The sequence below is a fragment of the Sciurus vulgaris genome (genome assembly GCF_902686455.1).
Source record: "Sciurus vulgaris genome assembly, chromosome: 9".
Classification (NCBI taxonomy): Eukaryota; Metazoa; Chordata; class Mammalia; order Rodentia; family Sciuridae; genus Sciurus; species Sciurus vulgaris.
Window position 1 is genome coordinate 131143808 of NC_136469.1, and position 25471 is coordinate 131169278.

General features: G+C 37.9%; 1 protein-coding gene across 1 annotated transcript in view; it reads right to left on the minus strand.

Moving 5' to 3' along the window:
- SLIT2 (slit guidance ligand 2) overlaps positions 1 to 25251 on the minus strand; it is a 338311-nt gene extending 313060 nt beyond the window's left edge. The window contains 4 exon segments of the mRNA XM_079153098.1: positions 7891 to 7962; positions 19134 to 19205; positions 20342 to 20413; positions 23159 to 25251. Coding sequence (XP_079009224.1) covers positions 7891 to 7962; positions 19134 to 19205; positions 20342 to 20413; positions 23159 to 23337 — 395 coding nt within the window. The 5' untranslated portion in view covers positions 23338 to 25251.
- Between the last annotated feature and the right edge of the window lie 220 nt (positions 25252 to 25471).

Below are 25471 nucleotides of genomic sequence, written 5' to 3' on the forward strand. Positions count from 1 at the left end.
AATCAATTGGAACTGTTGGAGGGGAAGCAATCAACCTTTCTCTTTGCTGTTCTCAGCTATTCACATACTTTGAGCCTTAATCTTTCACTAGTAGAAGAAACCTATCATGATGGGGCAAAGCTATCTTTTCCCATTCTCTTTCCAGGCTTATTTATTTCTCCTTTCTTTAAGATTTTTTTTTTTTTTTTTTTTTTCTTGAACACTTTAAATCAAGTTGCCATACCCAGCAGCAAACATTCATTTGGGGTCATTTCAAGAGGTGCAGATGTTCTCCTAATAATGTTTCACACCACAGTGTGTGCCCTAGATGGTAGGCGTTGTCACAGATAGGTCTTGTTTATGTTTCATGGCTTCCTTCTCTGGGATTCATTTTATTTTTTAACTTCTGTCCGGAAGTTTCTTATAATCACAGTTTTTCAAAATATATTAAGGATAACCCTCTATAAAGAATCCAATTCATTTGGTTATTCATTTGGCAATTCATTTGGTTATGGGAGACAGGTAACAAGGACATACACCAACTGCAAATACACTAACTGCAATGTGCATTTCTCATGAGACACACTGGAATTATGACTAAAGTAAAAGAAAACAAACATAACTTCTGGCTGAAACCCATTTTGCTATGAAACACTTTTTAAATTTGAAGTCCTAAAACAACTGCAACATTTTGAGATAATTGCTTCTGTAAAAATACACTTAAAATCACACATGCAGTTTTTATAAAAGATGAACTGCTTCCCCATTCAGATAATAAGTATGTGCTACAAGAAAAAAAAAATGGATAAAACATCTTATGTTTTTTAAAACAGAAATTTTCATTGGTAATAAAAATGAATTTAAGCAACTTATATAACTCTTTTTTTACAACTCATAATAATTTGCTGGTATAGTTGAAGGAGTTTATTCAGCATTTTATAATTCATATTTTTTTCTACATTTTGTCATTTGCGAAAACAGATCATTAAAACAGCAATTTAAATAGGTGGATTAACAAATAGTTCCTCAGTCACAGTTAATTTGTTTTTATCCCTAATTCATTTTATATATGAATTTTAAAACTACATTAGTCATCAACTGAGAGAGAGTTAAGGGATACCATTAACAATATCCTGGCTATAATGTACCTTCTATGGTCAAGTAAAGAGAGGTGAAATGGCACAAATACACATTTTATGGCAATTTGCAGTGGTAGAAAAATTGACGTAGTTATGCATACTGATGTTATTACGCTGAGGACAAATGTGAGAGGGTGATACAGTAGATTTAGGAAATGTGTTGACAGGGCAAGTCACAAGGACATCTGAGTGACTCTTATATCCATCTCATTTGCAATTGAAGGATAATAATAATGCAAATATAATTTCTACCATATTTGAAAGCTGATAGTGTTCTTTGGATTATAGAATCTAAATTAAGACATGATATCCCCCCAAAGAAAATAGTATGATCCATTCCCATTTTACAATTAAGAAAAACTGTTCTCCAGGGGTGTTAAAGTAACTTCCAAAGATAACAAAACCACAAATATCCAAGTAGAGATTTAAACACTATTTGGCACAACCTCCCTTATTGATTTCAATGTTTTAGAACACAGCATAAATATGTACATACATTAATATGGCTCAAATAAAACTTTATTAACACTTAGGCTAGAAATAACATTTATTGTAAACTTCAGTCCCCAAATTATAAGCCTGAGATCGCTATGGCAATTGTATGGTTTATAGTTAGATTTTAAAATATTACCTGAGGAGGTGTATACTGTGATATGTGTTAGGTGTGAAATCCACATATTTAAATTCGTGGTTCAGAAAACACCTTAGCTCTGGGTGAACTTTCAAGGCTTTAATTTCCATATTACAAATCACACGTCAGCACAAGCTCAGGCCTACAAATCCCACACAGCATGTGGGGCTACACACCCTGGCAGTTTTTCTCCCTGGCCTCTGTCACAGTCACATACTCCAAGTATTATTGGTGAGGAGGTAACACATTTAGGAAAGCAACCATTCAAATAAGTACCATCGAGAGGGAAAGATCTTCTTGTGCTTGATTTTCCTGGCTATACAGTTGGAAACAGCAGAAACCTGACAATTCAGGACTTTCTCCAGCCACAGAGCTTTCTACTAGTGATCTCTTTGAAGTAAAACTATCAACATCAGGCCCACCAAATCTCAAATATAATCTTAATCTTGTTTGGGTTTGTAATTTTTCCATTATTATATTACATGCTGATTTTACAAAATAAAATAAAATCAAAAGTGGTTCCTGTCCAACAGTTTTGCACACTGTTTTTCATGACAAGCTGTAAAGGCTACTCTGAAATGTATTCATTTATCCCAATATCAAGTATTCTGTTTACCTACTTAAAAACAAATTTAGGATTTTGTAAAGGAAATCTTAAATTGAGCACTCCTCGTATGTCTCTATTTTATTATACATGGCAAAAACAGAGACTCTTATGCCCAATAAATAATAAGTTACTTAATAAGTAATAAAAGACTTGATACTTTCACACTGAAAGTTAACACTTTAAGTTTTATCTCTCTTATGGGTTTTTGGGTTTCAAAGATAAGGGGTCAATCTGTTCCCCTTACAGAAGTATCAGAACAATGCAAATAGTGTTTCCTTACACCAAATTATGACACAGACATGCCCCGCTTCTGTGGAGAATTTTCATCTGCAGCACACTAGGCTCTTGGGCAGCCTCGGCAACCCAAACCAGCGGTAGCTATGATGGCAGCTCACTAGATGAGTAATGGTGCGGATCTGGATGCACAACGGTAACCGTAGCAACTGCAACCTGCAATTCCGGCACAACCACCATTGAATTTATTGTGGCAGGGGCCACAGAGGCCAAGAGTAAAATGAAGCAGGAAACTTAGCACCTAACACCTCTCGTAGCCCACACTTTAATCAGAGCTGGCAGAAATTAATTCAGGAGGAATTTTTACACAGGCTCCACCATCATATTCTGCTTTTAGGCTTGACTATAAGAACCCTATGAAACTAACTTGACATCCACAAACTGAGGGTTCAGCAGTATAAAAGTATAGCACCACATTAAATTAAGATATATTTTGCTTAGGTGAAAAATGGATTGTTTTGATTGTGCGTGCCTACTGAAATCCTTCAATGTTTAGAAAACCTAAGGGAACTAAACATTTAATTAGCCAACTTATCCTTTAAATTTAATTTGGCCTTCCATTATTCATAATGCCTTCCCAGAGTTACTATTTGCTCATTCAAGTTGCAAACCCTGAAGCTCGATGGAGAATTAATTCAATACATCAGAAACTTATTCAGAGTTTCTAAAGGTCAAGCCTTATATGAGACCCCAGGGATACAAAAAACATGTTTTCATCCTTCATGGATAACCGGCATTTACATGCATAATCATCAAAATAAAACTAAGGTAGCCATAATTGACAAGTATAATAGCTGTTTCATCTGGTGGTGAGATAATGAATAACTTTTACCTTCTCTTTTCTATTTTTCTGAACTAAACCTACACCTAACTCTTTTTTTTTTTTTTTTTTTTTTTTTAATAATGAGCATGTGTTACTCTTAAAACTATTTGAAAAAAAAAAAAGTAACAACAAAAAACTAAGGCTCCTTTTATCGGAGTGGGGACAGAAAAGTGAAGAGTGAAGACAGATTGTGTATTTTAATGCAGAGCAAATTAGCTTTTTACCTTAATAAAATAAAATAATTAAGTTTTCTTCTTCAAAAAGCCCCAATCACTACTATAATCAGAAACAATTTTGACAGATCTGTATGACAGCAAATGCACTGTGACCTGACCCGTCAGTTTAAGTGGTCAAAATCTTCTCTCAGGTTAAGTATTCACTAGACCATAAGAGAGTGTTTGGTTTCAACAATACTATTTATAATGTCACATAATTTAGCATTTTTAAAGCTTACTGGGGAATAATAAATGACACTTCTGAAAGTAACAAAAAATTTTATTCAAAGAAGTAAAGTATACCACTGGAACATAGGTGATTATTTTTGTTTGTTTTCTTTTGGTTTGGTAGACACAAGTGAAAAAATGAGTTTTAGCAATGTTCTTGAGATTATCAAGCTTACACTGGAAATCTGGGTAAATATAATAATACTCAAAGAAATAAACGGAAAACCACAAAACAAATATTTATAACCAAATGCCTAACCGCAGTATTTATCAGTGAAATTCCTCTCTAACAAGTCTGGATTAGTAGTTGCAAACTCATATCAGAAATTGTGAATCCTACAAGCATAAAGCCACCTTTAAGGTCACATTTATTTGGAAGATTTGTATATGCTACTCACAGATTTCAACCAATCATAGGCGAACATTTCAAAAATCACTGCAATCTCTTTTTTAGTTGACCAGCTCCAGATTGCTCTGCAAATAATTTTCTCCACTCTTTGGCTGATCATAAAAATGCAACAGCAGCTTAGGAGGAAGAGCAAAGAGGAGGACTATGTGCTGTCTCTTTTAACCTTCAACCTATCACCCTTTACTTTCCCTGTACTTACACTTTCCATCTGTCAACAAGTGCTTGTAATTTTATTGCACTGTCCTGTAGTTTACGCAGAGTTGGTATTATTTTACAGAGTTCTGTTAATGGACTGGATAAATGGTAATGCTATTTAAACTAGTCTCCAGCTCCAACAAACACAGCTGCAACTGTACTACTATTTCTGAGCAAACATCTTGACCTGAACATGTAGTGCTCTCTCAACCCGTCCAAAGAGAAATTGGAGCAGACAGCAAAGGGAAAGCATATTTGGCCGCTAGCAGCAATCAACCATGTCGAATCATAATTCATATACAGTGTACCCTCTTTTTCTTTTATACTGCATTTAGAGACTGCAAAAAAACATGTGTGCTTCTTCTGCTGGCATCTCATTTTCAGCCAAGAGTCAAATGGTGATTATTCATTACAAGAGCATAAAGAAAATCTATGTAATGTCCAATACATCAGAATAGCTTTCACAAAAGCAAACAATGCTAAAAATTAACTATATATATATATATATATACAATTTTATATATATTTAAAATTAACTATATATTAGAGTGGTAAACTTTTTAATTGGTGACATTAGAAAAAATGTATGAAGTAAAGGTAAAAAGTACAGATAAGTAAGGAAATAAGTAAACTGAGATACTGAATAGCATCATACAATAATTTATAAAGAGAAAACAAATTCTAAATTTGTTTCTTTTGTGAGTTCTAGATGCATATGTCTCTATCACATTATACAGTCAGGCACCTATGTATCTTTTAATACATACATGCAACAACCAGTCAAACACATGTGCTATCTTTGTCCTAACATCCCTGTTATTTGTCAAAAATCTTGGATACTTTCTTCTGTCACTTACACTTCTTGTTCAAGAACAATTACTTTTTAAATTAACATTTTAAAGGAATGCATTAGAGGAAGAAAATTTGAATCTGCACCCTTTCTGTTTGTTAATATAGTCAGCTTCACAAACTTTTCATTGCTTTGTTTATTAATGACTGTTAATGAGTTGTTTGATTAGCAATCACAGTCATTAAAAAAATAAGTGGTCACATGGGGCTTATCACTTTGCCTCTCACAAGAAATACCATTGTTAACTATTCACCTTAAGTCTAATTCAAGTGAGGCGACCATTCCTTGACTCAAAAAGAAAATTCCTGACTTGAGGATGCCTATAAAACCAAGCCTCTAGATTTCTATATGCAGCCAGTGCCTGTGCCATCTGTCAAATGCCAGATAAAGCAGGACACTTTATCTTAAGGTTTAATATTGAACATTAAGGCATCAAGGTATAACTTCCGGGATATCAATGTATCTATGTCCCAATTGTAACTCATCTCACCTAACAAACACAACTTGGGTTCCATTACTCCCCAGGGAACATTTTTTTGAGCCAAAGAGACCCCTGAATATTTCTGAATATATTTCTCAGCTCTTCATTTTCTCATATCTTAATATGCCTTTAATGAATTAGAAAGCTCTGTCATCTTTTGAAGGGTTCTTTTTTTTTTTTTTTTAAATCACTTCTCAAATATTTCAAGTCACTTTCTTTCATATAAAAGCTGTGGAAAGTTAAAAAAAATCAAAACAAAAGAGAAAAATCTCCTGGTCCACTATGTGATATTGTCAAAGAGAGCAGGCAGAATGTCAAACAGAATATCATTTGCTGTTAGGAAATTCCACAGCAGATTGTGCTACCTGAGAACTCATGTACACATTCTAGAAGTACACATGTACTTTTAGAATAAATGTTAAACATTCTTGTTTCTCAGAGATTGAGTTGAAGGTACTTCCTGTACTTTCCCCTCTTCAACTTAATAATTGGAATTTTAGATTAGAGTCGTTCCATTTAAAATAATTTGTAAAGAACATGGAAAACAATTTCCTACACTGCTGAGTTTTGGGTTTCAAGGCACTCGATTAGCAAAGGAATCGTTTAACAGTGCTCTTTATATGCTAGCTTTGAAGTCCATCAGCAACACCTAAAGCAGAAAGAGAATCACTAAGAAAACCAACTCTGGCCATTCTGGGAAAAACTAAACACAAATATTTAAATATGTTTCAACTCATTTATATATACATATAATTTTTATAGCCGCTCTACATCCTATTTCTTTGGTAAGAATGACCTCTAGAGAACATGTTAAAAGAGGTTTCTTTATGTGATTGCTTAAAGTAGACTTAAATTGTACCAATTAAGCAACAGAGAACACAAAGAAGACGAGAAATACTGCCAGTGAATTTGGCTAGCCTTAAAGGAACAATGTCAGGAAAGTCAGACTAGAGAGAAGATGTGATGTGTCTGTGGGAAATTTCCCCCAACGGTGAAATAAGGTATCCAGGGACCAAGCAGAGATTCTGGCTTCAATGGGGGTGTGTGGGGAGGGCTGTCCTATTTCTGGAATCAATAACAATATTGAACTTGTAGGTTCCAAAGCCTTGACTAAGAGAGTCAAGTTCAAAAAAAGCAGCAGATTCATTTTCTTTACAAACCCTACCATATGGGACTCCCTACCAGCCAGGTGGGGCGACTGAACAATTTACTCCATAGATCTTAGCAGTTTTTTCACAACATACATGAACATCAGTAATCACTGCTATTTATTTTTCCAGCACTTTGTAGCTTATCTGCCATCTGCACAAAATCATTCATATGGCTGAAAATCTAATTTTAAAAGCTTTAAAAAATGTGTTTTCACTATTACACATTATTAGATGAGTGAGCAAGCATTCCAGGGAAGAAAAACTGAGTCTACCTAATACATTATGTTCCTTTAAAGAACTACTTCCCTTTAACAATCTATATAACATTTGATACAAATACTTTGCCTTCCAGTCACCGATACAGCAGAATTTGGAATTCGGATTTTAAAAGGAACACTTAAAAGTGAATTTACAATATCCTTTCAATAGCTTATAATAAAAATTTCAGACTAATAAACACTACTCCCTGGTTACAGAAACAATACCAAAAAAGCTGAGATCAACTTTACAAGAAAACACTGTCAACTTCATCTTTAGCGGAAGCAGAGTAGCAACTTTCCCTTTAGAATTAATTCAAAATTTTCCACTAAGAAGTAGGTAAATCTCACCATCATCACATAACCAAAAAAAAAAAAAAAAAAAAAAAAAAAAACCACCATTATAACACATAAATAAACTACCAAATGCTAACCAAATAAATCCACCTGAACTACTGGAAAACCAATCATACATTTTACATTTCCTTCAAAACATAAAAAAAGGCAAACTTTCAATTCATCAATATATTGGTAAACAAATTTCAAGGAAGAATAAGGAAACAGATCCAAAACACATCTAATAAAAGAAAAGCACTACCCAAAGCAACAATAATTGTGTTGATCTACTTACAGCCTGTATAGCTTCGAAGTCCCAAGAAACAGCAACTCAGGAAACAGCTGAAGGTGATTTCTGTTTAAACGCCTTTTGAGAAAACAAAAACAAAGCTTATGTTACATAGAGAATACTCAACAATGAGACTGTGATTTGGTAGTGTCATGCCTCATCCTGTACTTTGAGAAAGAATGGAGTGACATTCAAGAGAATTCAAGCATTGCAAATCAAAAGTTGGTTACACCTTTGGTTACAAGACTCTTTAAAGCAATTTTCCATTATGCTCACTCAGAGGATGATTGCTGAAGCCTAAACTCTAAACTCAGATCTCCTGCAACATCAGTCAACCAGAATACACACAATGGTGAAAGATTTCATGACTCAGGCTCAGATCTGTGAAGCAACTTCAATATAAAGCAGAAAATTTATAGTAAATGGTGTCTTAAAATAATTCATACTCTACCAAATGACCTAAATTTTCATTCAAGGTATTGTGGGGAGATGGAGATTTCACTTTTTTTTCCCTCTATTAAGCTGAAAAGTAAAAATAAAAGTGTGAGAAAGGGTTAAGTATGATTTATCCTTACAGCAAAATCAGAAGAAAGCAAACAAAGTTCACACTTCAACCCAATGCCTCTCAAAACTTCGCTGAATATAAGACTCAAAGTTATAGTGAATGGTGATGTCATAAACTGCTTAAACAACTTTTAAATGTTTAACTGATATTGGAGTGTGTTAAATGTTTTAGAAAGAATTTGATTCCAACTCTGACTCAATTTAAGTCCTGATACATGTGGGGGTTCTACAGAGCAGAAATGAGATCCGTAATTATGAACACAGTGGGTGAATTCTACCCTTGTTATCCAATTCCTTTTTTTTTTTTTTTTTTTTTTGTCTTGGTACTGGGGCACTCAACCACTGAGCCACATCCCCAGTCCTATTTTGTGTTTTATGAGACAGGGTCTCACTGAGTTGCTTAGTGCCTTGCAGTTGCTGAGGCTGGCTTTGCATTTGCAATCCTCCTGCCTCAGCCTCCCGAGCTGCTGGGATTACAGGCATGCCTCACCATGACCGGCTGATATCCAATTCTTTAAGAATAAGTTTTACATGAAATTCAAAATAGTAGCTGATTTCTGTTTCCAAATCTAAATAAAATGATGACTAGCTAACACACAATCTGCTTAGTTTATAGAGCCATAAGTAGGTCCAGAAACTAATATCACACTGAAGAAACCAAAGGTATTTCTTAAGTCTTCACGATCCATGTTATAAGGACAGAAAAAGGAGCATATCAATCTTGATATAAAGGATCCTCAGGTAGAAGCAGAATTACTTTCAGTCTCTAGAGGGCAGAAATGAGACCAGTAGTTGTGATTCCTAAGAAAGAGAGTAAGGAGTCCTTTCTAAGAATGAGAGATATTAAGAAATGGAAAGATCTACCCTGAGATCAACTTTGAAAAACTGTCCCCTACTTATCCTAGATAAGGAGAGTCTATGCTATCTTTTTTTCCTGCCAAGAAGATGATGAAGGGAAATCCTACATTAAGTGAGAAGCTGGACCAAGTGAACTTCAGAATTTCTAATTCTAAGATGCCATGAAGCAACGAAGGTGACCACAGATTTGGTTACATAAACTCATATCACTAAGAAGTTGTTCATTGACCAAAACTTTCTCGGCATTTAATAAAATGTATACTCATTTTAAATGTATGCCAAGATAAATAAGGCACAACAAGTAAAAGTAGAGATGAAAGGGTGGGTTTACTTCCCACTTACACTGAATTTTAGGAATAAAGCCCATAACAAGGTTAAAGGAAACCCAAAAGCTTTTATTTATTTGTTCTCTCTTGGGCATGATTCTAAGGAAAAAGTACTTCTAGATTCTACCATTAATTTTGATAAAATATAGCCTAATTATGATTTGCTAAAGTCATCTCCAAAGAAATCAGGTCACAATATTTACAATGGTGGCAATGAAAATTTTTCTAGGAAAGCAATCATTCTTGGAAGGAGGTGTACTGTCCAAAGAGCCAATTCCGATTCCTGAAAAGCAGACATGATTTTTCTTAATAATATCCAAACCGTGTGATCAACAACACTCATCCAATTCTTCACATATGACAGCCACCCTCCTACAAACCTGAATTACTGCAGACACAGTTCTCTGTGTAGGGTGATTCCTTTTTCACCAAAGGGTGCTTTCCTTACATCCTCTGTACAACTTCCCAATTCTCCTTCGTAGAGTCAACACCTCCCTTGGTTATGCTGCCAAAATATTTGATAAGTAAGAGTTCCTTCACTGTATGATATTTACTCAAGTACGGTCTCTTTCCACTAGCCTGTGATCTCTTTGAGGGTAAAGACCTTGCCTTTGTATTCCCTCCCTCCCTTGTCTGGTGCTCACTGGGTTTTAAAGCAAATCAAAAGGCAAAGAGAGAAGTCTTTTCTCATTCAACATGTCCTTCCCAGGCACTTAGCAGGGTCTTAAAAATAGTGATTGACAACAGACTGCCCTCCTCCTTTGATATTGTTCAGCAAGAGCCTGACATAATTTTATACCAAGACGGCTTTCTTCTGGCATACTTATTGGGGTGTCCCTTGAGGTTTGATGCCCCGCTCCAGCCAAGTGTCTAACCAAAGCCCGATTATTCTACCTGCTTCCACGTGTCCAAGGCAGCACTAACCTCCTTCCTTTTCCATCTGCCTCTTTGCCCACCCTCTGGTCCCCACCTCTCAACATCACCTAGAAGTTGGAAGAAATTTAATGAGTTTAACAAATTCAGATATGCTAGTGAATGATGGCTGTCACTAGCTTTCTTGTTAGGGGTCTGCATCAATACTACTACTTCATATGTTGTGAGAGAGTAGATATTTCAAACTGGGAACAAGGAGTGTCCTGCTCTTAATTATCAATTTCATATTCCCAGTGTTTCTTAATTTGCTCCAAGAGTAGTAGCTAACATGCATTAACTTTACTATGTGATACTCCCTGTTCTGCCAGGTTTACATGAATTATCTCATTCACTCTTCACAATATCCCCAAGAGTAGGTACAACTCTTAACTGCTATTTTGGAGAGAGACATGCAGCTCAGATAGCTAGAATTTGAATTCAAGTGGCATGACTCCAGAACATACCTTCTGAGTTACAGAAGAAACACAGTCTAACATTCCTCAACAATAATTCAAAATAATAGAATGCTGAAACTTGCCTTTTCACCAATTTTCCCTCAGAAAAACAGTTTTGTATAACTAGTTTCTTAAATATCTATGAACTAATTACCTGAAATAAAACACTGTTTTAATTAAAAAAAAAAAAAACTGACTCTACATTCACTTATTTAAAATGCCTACTTTCAATACCTATCATTGAGAGATAAAGAAAAAAAATACATATAAAAACTTTTTTTCTCTGAATTTAAGTAGTTTTTCACTCCTTTAGGACAGCAATTATAAATGATCTTAATAAGTTTAAACCAACCATGAAACATTTCCATTTTAAGCATCAGACAAGATAGTATCACACAAAAAGAGCCAGCATCAATAATATCATATCTTATCATATAACATGTAGCCAAAAACCAGGATATGTTTGCTATTTTTTTCCTTAAAAAGATTATGTTCACTTTTGACTTCTGTTCTATTCTCTCTTCCATCAGTACTACAGTTAAAAAAGAAGAAACTCTTCCAAAATATTTCAATACAGAAAACATTTAAAAGGAGAGATTATTGTACAATGACCATAAATTAAATTCTTAAAGAGCAGTTTTTAAAATCAAGAATTATAATGAAGACTCTTAAGGTGCAAAACAAGTACTAAAAAAAAACTGAAGAAAAAAATAATCTTACTTTCAATTCCACATGTGAAAAAATTGTTAGTGGCTTAAAGAGTAGTGTCATTATAAGAATTGTAATACAAGTGAGCCTGTGTTAAAATATGATGGTTCCAAGACAGGAAAACAGATGTAATGAAGGATGATACTGAGCATAACTTGTTTATGGGACCGACACAAACTAGCTCCTTATACAGACCAGGTGAGTCAACTGCCGACTACTCAGGGTAGAGATATTTAATGAAACTTAATCATGTCCAAGGAGATAACAGAAGTAAAATGACACCCAGCCCTGAATCATCATCCTGAGGTGGAATCTGCCTCCAAGATTCCAAGACTATCTGGAAATTTTCTGGATGGTATTCCTGGATTGAGAAAGGTGTGTGATGTTTCTCTGAGACACTTTATCTTAGGGCAAAGATGAGGAGGGTCCCAATGAGTGTGTGTTCTGTGCTACCAGCTAATTTTGAGTGTGACTTCCAGAAGAGTGAATGACCTTTCTGTGTTACACAAAACACCACTGGCCTCTGAAATGCTGATTCTTAACAACCTCGATTTGAAGGGCATCTGAACATTATTGACAAGCTTTGTTCTAAATTATTACATGCCAGCTGCTCCTGTGACTTTTGTCCTTTTGTAGATATTACAGTCTTATTTTATTCAACTTCCACTTCAATTCAATTAGTATTTGTAACCTTCCATCCAATTTAAAATGTAAAATAAGAACGGTTTTACCAAAGCCAGTGAAAAATTCATGCTTTGTTCTTACATGTCATTGTCAGTGTGAGGTATTTTAGCTGCACACCTGGTCTGTAATAAACATCTGATGAATTTGCCTTAGAAAGTTCATTATTTCCAACATCCTGTTTCTCATACACAAATGAACAAGGGTAGAACTAATTAGTTCCCTATTTTGACTTCTTCTCAGATAAAATTTCCACTTATCTTTTCTTAAATGTTTTATTGTACTATTTTTGAACCAAGTATTTTAACTTTTATCAGTCATGACAAAAACAAAATTTAAACTTTCAGTAGCATTATCAACTTAGCTTGTATTATACAGTTTTGTATTTTAAATAGTTTTGTATTGTCATTGGACAATTTCGTCCCCTGTATTCTGTGCTGAGGTCAACATTTTTAGTAAAAAGACTGCTTCCTATTTAGTCCTTTTACTTATTCATATTTCTCTACATATTCAGAAAGTTTATGAGAAACATTCTGAAACAAAACTTGAAGAGTTTGGACTCTTCTATTGATCATACTATATGGTAACAGATAATCAGAATGAAATTAACAGTATAATGCATATTATACTATTGCATAATTTTAATACACAATGCAAAAATTTGTTATGCTCACACTATAATGGTTAAAATAACATAATTTGTTATGCACACACTATAATGGTTAAAATAACATAATTCCTAAAAATCAACTTCTGAGAAATAAGAGGTATATGGAAATGTATAATGATAGTTCTTTAGGTACTGTGTGCAAAGAATTTTGTGAAACTGTACATTACCTTACCTAAACCTTCTACTGCCAGTATAAGCTATACCATAATACCTAGCCTTGTTCTCAAAGTGAGGAAACTGAAGTTTTTAAAGATGAAACAAGGTGTTCAAAATCTCAAAGGGGAATTGAAATTAAGGATTTTCTGACATCTCTCTTACCTAATGTTTCTGTTTTTAAAAGAAGGACTGAAAGTTTGTACATGGTTAGAAAGTATAATCAATACTACAACTGATGAGTATTTACCTGGTATTTCAGAAGACACCAGGCACCAGCAGAGAATATTGCAAGGTACTTAAAAACAGGAGTATCCAGATAACTTATACCCTGTGTTCCAACACCAGATCCTACATACAAAGTCAGTGTTTCAGAACTGCCCACCTGCATCCAGAGTGGATGGATGCTGAAATTAGGAAAGCCAAATAATTTTTTTGTAAAGGCTATCTTAAAGCAATATTTCAACTTTCATAATACCAAATCATTCCTATGGTTACCAAGATTTCATTCTGAAAAGATTTCTACCAATATTCCTTCCAGACCAGAAGATATAACTTTCTTTGAAAGAAAAAGGAACAATACATACGAAGTCCATGCAGAAAAGTCTCAATTCATGCAAAGTTGGGAAATGCAGTGTAGAAGGCATAACTCAGGCAGAAAGGTATCCAAAAGTAATGAAAAACAGAATAAAATGTAAAATATTTGACATTTGCTGCTTCCGCAAATACCTTGTAACAGTGCAAATGAAACTACTCATTTCAGGGGAGGTATAAAAGACACAGCATCCAGCAAACACTGTCACAAAGGATGAGCCCAAAACAGATGTGGGAAAAATAAACAGCCTTGCTGCTTCAGAATTTATAAGAGCAAACAGGCCTTCTCACCACAGTTTGACTTCAGGGACCATAAAAACAGGTTGCACAAGAAACCCTCTCAGATGGATTGAATATTCTGCTAAACTTGCAACAGCACATTTGCATTAAGGTTTTCTATGACCACAATCAGGAAACATAATTTAAAATAGTCCATATGTATGTAAGAATAACTGACGTGTAATGGATATTGCATCATTTAGAGCATTTTTACCTTATGCAATGTGCACACTCAACCTGTCAGTCTGATGTATTTCTTTAAAGAGGATTTCTAAGAAAGCAACTGCAGTGACTTTCAACCTAGGTGCAAAGATTCCAGAGAACAGCTCTGGAGATGAGCTCACATTCTTGTCCAAGGAGACTAGCACTGTTGTTAGTTTGTCCTTACAATAAGAAAAGATATATATCATGTGTTGCCTATAAACTTGCAGGATGAGTCAGAAGAGGGGTTCTTGACATCCTTGATGAACAGGATAAACTGTGCTTTCCTTCAGACCTGTTCCACCACATATTCTGCACTTGAATTCATGTGTAGCAACCCACAACAAAGGCCCTAGAGTGCCAGGGCTCTCAACTTCACACTGTCACTTGCTTGTGAATGGCATGTTCATGCAAAGAGGACTAATTCAGCACCACCCTAGAAAAAGAAAAGAAATGTGCCCTTTGGATATTCTTTGATGAAAATATAGTATTTGCTCAAAGATAGGCTCTTCGGAAAGGAATTAAGACTTTCCTAAATTAAAATGAATATATTTCATTTGTATCAACTTGGTGGAAATTCTGTTTATTTATTTTTGTTTGTTTTTACTCTGTGGAAACTTCAAAACATTTTACAGGCTTATTTTTCAGGATTCAAAACAAGGGTACCTTTTAATATTTTAAGGACTAATTTTTCAAGAAAAATGAATAATTACAGACAAAGTTTAAGGGAAAAAAATCATTTTAAATAGAAAGAGACTAAAACTGGGAACATTTAAAGCAATATTTGTCCACAAAGCACACATTGACACATTGCTGGTGGGAGAAGATGGCACAGTCCACGTACTTGCCTTTACCACTTCAGCAATCTCCTTATTGAAGATTAGAAGGTGATTGTAATGGCCAGGAAAAGCCTAATATCCAAGAGTTTCCATGGTATGCTTTTGGTCTCTTAACATAAGGTAGACAGACATATTTAAATTTCATTTTTGCAGTACTGAAGTAGCTATCAAACTGTCTTAAAAATGACAACCCTATACTTTCTCATACTCTTCTATTTGTGTTATGAAGGAATTTGCAAAAGGGGAAGATGATTTTCCATAGTGTAACCCTGAAATAGCCTAGCTCCTCAAAAAAAGCCTTCATAACTCAATGACTACAGCATTATCATAATAGTACATGAACTGAAAATTTATGTAAGCAAGAGAATTTTACGGCAGTCCACAGAATTTTTCGATCCCAATGTTGCCTTTTTTAAAAACCATCTAAAGAATTATCTACCCGCTGAGAAATATCTTGTATTAATAATTTAGTATGGAGAATTTACTGTGGCTATAGAAAGGTATCTTCTAGGAAGTATATGAAAGAAGTATACTTTGTAAGTATTCTTATTTGTTACTGTCGCTAACTGGTTGGTATGTTTTCTTCTTTTCTCTTAATTGATTTTGCACTGAATTAACTAGTCATTTAACTACATTAGATTTCTATAGGACCTTCTGATTAAACAATAAGAAACCAGCTAATAAAATATAAAGGGGAAACATTCTCAATTCATTTTTTTTCCCCCAAAAAACCAGGTACTGCTGGCAATACAAAGCATCTTAGAAAATCTGCCACTGCACATGCAGGTCTGGGGACTGTGGTGGCAGAGTGACAATACAGGAAGCCATGTGTGCTCGTGGTGTGTAGGCGAAATTAATTTACTCCCATACAGTGACTCATGACCACATTCTAATGATGACCACATCATCTGATGTCGTTTCTACACAATACAAAGAAGGGAGTGAAAAGGAAACAAGGGAAGAAGGTGGGAGAAAAAGAAATGAAAGGAAAGGGGGAAGGGAGAAAACAATGAGGGAAAGAAAGAAGAAAGTAAAGGAGGGAGAGATACAGAGAGATAGAAGGAAGGAGGGAGAAGGGGGAGGAAGGATTCCAACATCCATGTATTCCTTGACATTGTGACTGAGATTTGAGAATTATATCCATTCTTTGAAGTGGAAAAATATCTTTCTTTTGCCACTATAATGCTTTGATTTACAAAAAATGGTTTTCTTATTCCATGCTAACATTAAATTCAACCTAACAACATGATCCTGTTTCTTACAGATTAAAAAGTTGGATTTATAAAAAGGCACAAATCTTATCTTCTGATTTCAGGTCTTTTTTTTCTCTCTAGATCAAGTAAAAACTACATTGAAATAAAATAAGAGAAAAATATAACTTTAAATATTTACAAAATATCATTTACAATTGTTTTATCATTTTTAAAGGAAAATAATTTAGAACCATAAATTACACACAAGTAAAATAAATAGTTTATTTATTTTTTTGTTCTTCATACAAGGAAAGAAAATTAGGTCACTGTTCACTGTATGAATGGCATTTACAACATATGCCAGCACTTACACATCTTTTCATAATTTAGAGTTCCAATAAAATTTCACAACTAAATTATTAAAAAATCATTTACGTTTACACAATTCATAGTTAAAGTTAATTCATTGATTATTTCCTGTCTTTCACATTGTCCCTTGCTGTTTTTTGAAAAAGCAAGCAATTTTGTGATGTTAATGACCCTGACTAAAATAGGGGTGTATACCAAAGGCCATAACAATCTGAGAATGATACTCACAAGGTAGCTTTTTGGTTGTTATTTTAAATTTTTATTTTTAAAACAATATGCTGAACAAAATTTAAAATAGTTTTGTTTCACAGTAAGTTGAATGCATTCCTTAGTAAAACTGCTTGCCATTTAATGTATTTAAAAAATAAATATTTGAAAAGTGTATCCACAATGTTCCTAAGAAATGGTTTTGAATTCCAGAGTCCCAAGGAGATGAATTGGCTGTCAGATAACAATGTGCTTCCATCAGATGGACTTGGCAGTTGTAAACAAAAGGAATTTTCTCAGCTTTTCCTCACAAATATGAAATATTTGCTCTCAGCCAACAGCTGGGGTGATTTAAAGAAGTCCTGCATATATATTAGTTTTCATTCAAAATTACAAATTCTCCTCCCACTCTGAAACATCTGACTTAGTCTTAGTAGAATAGAAAATTGTTCTGAGATGAAGTGACATTCCCAGAGGAAGGCAAAGTCAAAAAATAGTACCACTTACAACTCCAATCAAATTTCAGACCATACAGTGTCTCGTTAATAATTTTTAGGAAAAGTTAATTCAGTCAAGATGAAAGTGCAAATGATATTTGGAGTAACTTGAAAAATAACCAGAAGTGTGTTTTCTTCTAGTCTTTCTGAAAATATTTACAATTCCAATATAACCAAAGTAGAGGCTACAGGAAAAACCATTAAGACTTCTTCTTTGATTTAAAAATTGTTTAAAAACCAAGATATAAATATTGCCTTCTCACTGCCAGAAGTTATTCTTGACAAAACTGTCAATATTTATATGGTTATTTAAATTACCTATTAATTTAAATGATTGTATCAATACCTTAAAAAATAATGATTAAAGATCTATTTGTGAGTTAGTCACAAAGCCTATGAATGCCTCTGAAGGACATCAGATAATAAATAATTTCAGAATAATTTTATGTATTTAGAAATAAGTATGAATTTATGAACTTTACTATGAATTCAATCAAATATTTATCTTGTTTTTACATTCTCCCAAGACTAGTTCAAAGTAGTGATTTAAATTTATTTTTAATCCCACAATTATATTATGCATTTTGTAATATCCATCATGGGCCAAGTTTTATGATAAATGTAGCAGACATTTCTGGATTTTACTTGAGGTCATAAAAAATGAAGCCTATGTATTTATAAATATCTCAGAAAATGACAAGTCATTTTTCCACCTATGGACAATTATACAGAATTAACTTCTGCCTTTGGGCCTACTGAATCTGACTATATGTTCTGACTAAAGTGAACACATTTTATTATTTGACATAAAAGTTTTATTTTTACTTAAAGTAACTATTAAAGCAGACATGAAAACTTGTTAAAATAATTGTTAATACTTTTAGTAGATCTTTTACTTGTCCTTAGAATGCAAACTTACTAAAGTGGAATAATCAAGACCTATGAGAATATGAAATTACATTTCAAATTACAAAGTCTGTAATTTTTTTCTACTTCATATAGAGGCTTTGCCTTTTGTAAATATATACTGTAAACACAAAAAAATCAAGTAATATATATGAATTCATTAAGAATTTGTGTCCAAAAAATATTTATTTTAGTTTGAAGGTTACATTTAATCTTGGAAAAACAAGGGTCAGTGTTAAATGACCATACCTTGATAACAGATATTACTTTCATAATCTTTAACTTATTTCCCAGGAGGAATATTTTAAAAGCTACTATAGAATAACAAAATAAAGTTGCAAATAACAATTATTAGCAATGTTCACTGTAATGATAAATATCAAAAGTTAAATCATTAGTAAAAATTTAAAATATCACTAATGATACACAAAGCAACAACATGGAAATTAAATTACTATTAGAAAACCTCTCTTCCATATGCACTATTAATCTATTAATGCAAACAAAATGTCCACCTATCTTCCAGCATAGGCAAGCAAAAAACAGATGAACAAATAAGAAAAACATGAACATCTTTCAGTGCCAAAGCAATGGTTATCAAGTAAATAAATATCTCAGGAAAGTAAATCTGCATTTTTGTGCTTTATTACAAATTAATACCCTATATCCAGAAACTCTGCTTGTAAATTTGTTTGAAAACCACTTACTCATCTACCCTTTTCTACCCATTTCTACTTTTTAAAGCTAAAACATGAAATAGAAGAAACAAGCCTTGAAATTCAAGAGTTTGTAAAACTACAGTCATGTTGTCATGAGTTTGGAATTGAAAATACTTACAGTCTCTCTAGTTCTTTAAGATCCTGGAATGCTCCCCTTTCAATGGTGGTAATCTTGTTCTCCATAAGCTGACTGAAATGAAAAAATACAACATGCTTCTTAATGTTACCATCTCAATCAATTCCTATTCAGCAACTGAAAATTTATAACCTCTTCCTCTCTGTAAAGTTAAAGTTTGCTCTGCTTTGAACTAATAGCAAATTTAATGGTGATATATGTGAAAGAACTCATGGAAAAGAAAAAGCATCCACATCACAAAAGTTTCACAGAAAACACTTAAGCAGTTTCTCACGAAATTCACTACTCAAATTCTAAACCTTAAATATAACAAAGGAGCCATGACATTGCAGCTTTGATAGCTGTTTTTGGTACACTGATTTTCAACTGAGTTCTTAACTACAGTAATTCATCACACACATATTGAATTCTGACTTATGGATACCCATCAGCAACCAAAATATTTCATAAGGGTCAAAATACGTCTTAAAAATTGAACACTGAGTTTACAGAGTGGATGGCCATTAAGATGTAAATATTTACAATCTCGTGGGAGAAAACAAGTTTATGTAGCATTGACTTTTGAATGATGATTGATTCATAGCTAAATTAACCCACTAGGTAAAGAAGTAATCATACTGCAACAATTTTATATAAGCTGCAAAGATATTAAGGGCAAGAAAATTAACACAAATTATAACTAATGTATTTTAATAGATAAACATTTTTCCACTTGCAGCTCTGTTAAAAAGCTGGATGACTTGATGTTAATGTTAGAAATTATATCCACTTGTTCTTTGAAAAAAGTCTAAATATTTTCATCTCATTAATATTAAAACACAGATCTACTTCAGACTTTCAAGTTAATCTCAAATACTAAAATATTAGAGGTCCCACATTATTTATTCATACTATGAAAGCAACTATTCTACAAATTTACATGCATAAGGTACTTAGGGTATGATAAAACACTTTTAAGGTCATTTCTATAACATTGTTTCTGTGACATATGTCCAATCTTAAAATAAAAGCCCAATTTTTTACTAAAAGTTTTACTACAATGATAAAAAATAAAGGAAACAAGACCTTTGAATTTTTTTTTTTAATTTCTGTCATTGGAAAGATTTTAAAAACTGATACAAGTAACAATTCTAAATATGCAATCTTGAAAACAAACACAATTCCCCATATTACAGAGGAAGGACACTTACAGAACTCTTAGGTGTCTAAGGCCAGCAAAATCTGTCTTCGTAATCCGTGTGATGTTATTTCCATTCAAATCCCTAAGAGACAACCAGAAAATGAAAGCTCCATTTTATTTCTATTACACTTAGTTAAACAAAGTGAAATTTAAAGTAGATTCAAACTTTTAACCCTAAAAATTGATTCAATTAGTTTGTAGTTTAGAAAGTAAATGGAAGAGAGAAAGGGGCAACCTTTGAAGAAATATTGAATAAATGCTCAAGTTTACTAAGTTCATTCTTGCTGGCCTTTGACAAGAAAATGAAGTAATTGTATTATGAAAATTGTTCTTGTGTGTGTGTGTGTGTGTGTGAGTGTGTGTGTGATGTATACATATACACATATATATGCAGAGCTTTGGATTTTTGTTTTTATAAGGATGTGTGTATTAAATTCACAGGTATTCTGTTATTTTACTATTACTGAATTTCCCCTCAGAAAGTTAAGAGAAGGATTTTCTCATATTATTCAAGAAAAAAGTCAGAACACTATCCTTAGGGGAGCATGGTGGCAAACTTCCTAAGGTAAAGAAAAAAGTTAGAGGGCCATCAAAAGAAATGCATTTCAAAGAACCTGCATTTACTTTCCAACAATTCTATGTTTGTATAAAAACTAAACTCTTCATTTGTGGCTCAGGGAATCCCGCTGTGATTGTAAAGCGAAAACTACTAGCGGGGGCAATAATGGAAATGGTATTCAGGCCCTGACATTTTTGTTCAAATTTCAGCACCACTGTTCCTTCAAGAGTCACAATCCTCTTTTTCTGGCATCTCAGTTCAAGATCTAAACTTGCCCTACCTGGGATCATTTCCAGCAAAACCAGCTTTTGCTGAGGTTCCAATGTTCTCCTGCTGGATCCTAAGTTCTCTCTTACCTTCGTCGTAACAACTGCATGTTTGAAACGTGTATTTTAAGTTTTTACTTTGTTGATAAAAGAATTTTATAAGCCAACACTGACTATACTACTTTCTGAAAACTTTATAAATCTCTTCACAGGGATTTTTTTTTTTTTTTTCAGGGATCCAAAACTCAATTGTCATCCCCCACCCCCAACCCCAGTGCATTCCCTTTTGGTTGAGTAAGACATGTTAGTGCTTAAACTGTGAACTATTCGGAAGAACATGAAATGACAAGTACTATAACAGAATTCTGCATTACTTCCTTTCCTTTCTCCCCTATTTCTCTATGCTGAGCAAAGTATCATTAAGTTGTTCCGAAAATCGTCGGGATCTTTTACCGGCTATTTGAGATAACATGGAATCACTACCTCCCACTCCAGGCAAATGTAGGGGATCAATCACATCTTGATAAGACAACCCTGGTTAAGGCCCAACTTGGGCACCACTGAGGGTTTGGGAGGGATGAAGAAAAACGGGTAGGGGGAGACCCAGTGAGGCTGGGGCCAGATGAGCCTTTCCAAAGGAAGAAAAGGTTCAACTTGGGCCTTTAAGCAGAGGGCCAGAGAAATGGGTTAGATAAGAAAGAAGGGCGACTCCAGGCGCTGCAGACCGCGCGGGTGCAGAAGTGTGAGTTTGAAGGCGTCCTCTACGCAGTTCACTGACCTCACACCCCCGAGGGAGAGGCCGCGGGAACAGAGTCCCAGCGCAAGGGTCCCCATCGCCCTCGCCCGCCCGGTCCAAGCGCCCCCGAGAGAGCACTGCGTGCCTAGGACGCTCTGGCGACTGGGGCGGCGGCTCCGGCATTCACAAAGAGAATGGCCTCCATGCTCCGCTTCCCTGAACTCGGGAAGCGCCCCACCAGGAGCGCGTGGGCCGTCAACGCCAGGTCTGCGTTTACTTCTTCATTAGAGACTCGCAGAGACAGGGAGGCGGGGACGTCTGTGGGCACCAGAGCGCGAAGAGGGGCAGGAAGAGGAGCTGCTGCCACGTGAAGGGACGCAGAAACTGCCAGAAAGGTGGACTGGGGCGCAGGGGCTCAGCAGGAAGAGCCGGAGGGGGCAGCCGAGGGCCGCAGGGTCGCCTAAGCAGTTAGATCCATCTCCGCGGCTGCGGGTTTGGCGAACCGGTACACCAACTTCACTTAAACCCTGGGACGCGGTCCTCCGCCGCAGTCGTTATCTTGGAGGAGTCTCTTGGGGCCCGCTACCGCCGCCTCTCCGGGCAGAAGGGAGGCGGGGGATAGTAGCCGGGGGCTGCGCACCGCCACGAAGCCAGCTGTGGCCCTACGGGGGCACCCTTCCTGCCTGTTAGTAATACCCCAGGGCACCCTATGACCTTTCTCCCCTTCCTTCGTTCCCAGGAGGGCAGCACAAAGCCAGGGAGTCTAAGTTTCTCTTTTTGAGCACCCCCCCTGCCATCCCCGCCACGCCAAACCGCGGCGACAAGGGCGGGGACTCGGTCCTAAAACCGACCTACGAATATTTGCAACAGCAAGGTGACTCTTTATAGGGAATCCGAAAACAAAGTCATGTCTCCTAGCCTGGGTCATCTTCTAATACTTGTTCCCCATCTCCCATCTCCCCAGCCCTGAAGAACTCGTCCACAAGAGGCTGCTAGTGGCAGTGGCGGGACAAGAGCAGGGAAAAGGGACCAAACGCAGCCGCCAGCGGACCCGCCCCTCCTTGGGCAGTGACCCCGTCCTGGTCAGTGCCTTCCAGTCCTTGGCTCTCCGGGAGGGCCCTACCCCAGGGTGAGCGATCTAGAGAATCAGAAAGGCTGCCCCAGGCACTGGTCCCAGGTCCCTGGGTTACTCGGTCCTTTCAGGCTCGAAGAAAAGGGTGCGCTAAGGCGATGGGGAGAAGGGGAAGACGAAGAACCCATACTCACAGTCTCTCTGTGTTGCGGGGTATATTCCTGGGCACGCTGCGCAGTGCCAGTCCGTGACAGTCCACAGTGCTGCCGGAGCAGGAGCACTGCGCCGGGCACGCCTGCGGCGCCACCTCGTTCAGGACCGCCAACACTAACCCCAGCGATAGGGACAGCGTCTGCCAGCCAATGCCGCGCATCTTCCCCCGCCGCCTCCTTGCTTGCAGGCGTTGGGGATTTCTCTTTAGCTCGCTGCTCCGACGGAACCGCGCAGTGTCTGAGGCCCAGTGGTTGGCGCAGGATTAACAACCCAGAGTGGCCGGGAAAATATGCACAAAATAATATGGAACAGTAATAATTAATATTCAAGGCAATAGAGCCGAAACAGGCTCACTCCTTCCCTTTCCCTCTACGCCCTCTTGTAGCAGGGCAGGAACTCCGTGGGCAACTTTCGAACCTGAAGATCAATCCGCCTGGCCGAGGGTGCAAGGAGACCCCCAGGAGCAGTGGGGGAGGAAATCACACGTCTTCCGTCACTCAAGAATGGACTTGGCGGTAAAAGAGCTGAGACTCCCAAGGACTGTGAAGATGCAAAGGACGGTTGCCAGGGGGGAGAGTGAGATGATACTCTGATCCCACACACCCCTCTACAAATTCGATTCCAGTGCGGGTGGGGGAAGTGCGAGGCAGAAGAGGGGAGCTCAGTAGTAACGGTGTTCTTGATCAAAGTGGACTCCTTGAAGCTAGAAGGCGTAGGAGCCCCTCGGGCCCAGAACGGAGCGCGCCGAGCAACTGGGCATGGCGCGCGGGGGCGCACCCGGCGTTTGTGCACCCCAGGGAACTGGGGGCGGCGCTGCGGGGTGCAGGGCTCGGCTCACTCACGCAGCCCCTCCCCAGCCTGCTGCTCAGCGGTAGCCCGGACCGGTCCTCGCGGTCTCCAGACAGGCAAGGTTGGTTTGCAAACACACATGCACTTCGCTGAAGGATGTCTCGGCAAACCCGCCTCCCGCCCGGCGTCCTTGGCGACGCTTTGCACAAGGGCCTGCCCTGAGGTCACACGGAAAGACAAAAGGGCAGTAGGACCGCTGCAGCGGGGTAGGAATATCCACTAGTCAAAATTCCAGCAAAGGAAATCCAACAGGCCAAGTTTAGGACTAGAGCTCCAGCGAAGGCGGTAGAGGCACTGACTAGGGCAGGACTTGCAAGAAGGCAGGCCGGAAGGAGGGCAAAGGCAAAGGCCAAGGTGGAGGTGTTCACGACCCACGTCCTGCTAGTTTGTCTGGAGGATAGCTAGGTGGCAGGCGGGAGGGTGAGATCCGCTACTCCTGGTAGAGTCCAGGCGACAGCTGAATGGCAATGTGTGTGCGCGCGTGTGTCAGCCCCTCTCGTCTCCCGGATACGCTGCAGCTCCGCGGCAGACACCTGATGGCAAAGGTGGAAGAAAAACAGCCAGCTCCAGGCGGGCGCAGAGTCTCTGTCGTTTCTTGGCAGCCTCACACAAGTGGGTCCTCCTCCTCAAAGTGCAGAACTTTTCCCAGGTTTTGGATACCGTCTCCCACCTCCACAGTAGCAGTCCTCTCGCCGACGTTGAGAAGCCACCCGGCTCCCGATGCTGCACCTGACTCGGCGGTTACAGTCCGGGGCAGTCCTTCCTTCCTGCCTCTTGCCCTCTCGGCTGCTTTCCGTGTCTCCCGCTCCCTGGAGGGAGGTGAGGGAGAGAGAAGGCGGCGACAGAGAGCGGGGTCTGCTGCTCTGGAGCCCCTGGCAAGTGTCTAAACAATAGGACAGACGCGGCAGCCTAAGTCTCTCTGGCTGCTGAAAGGTGGGTTGTTGTTGTAATGAGTTGTTCGCTCCGGCTGCCAGGCGCTGAGCGCTTGCGAACAAAAAACCAGCCCGCGCCTCTGGAGCCGGCTGCTGGCCCCCGGACGCTCCCCTTTCTCCTCAGCACTCCCGCCGTGCCTGGAAAGCTCGGCAGCTCCGGCCTGCGCCCGGGAGCCTCGGCGCTCCCATCACTCGCTGTCGCCGCCGCCTCCTTTTTTAACCACCGTCTGCCGCAGCCACAGCTACCACCAACCTCCGCCGTCCAGGCGCTTCCCAAATAAATAACCCCAAGTCCCAAGTTAAGCTGGCGCGGGCCTTATATAGCCGCCTGAGCCCCCACCCCTCGGCCCCGCCCCGCGAGGCCCGGCCCCGCCCCCTGGCTGCGCGAGGGGAGCCCGCACCTCGCAGGGGAGAGGTGAGGCCCTGGCTGCCAGCGCCAGGCGGAGGCGGCGGCGGGCGGGCGCGTTCCCGTGCGTCCTGGCTCGCGCTCTCGCTCCCACGCTCGGGCAAAGT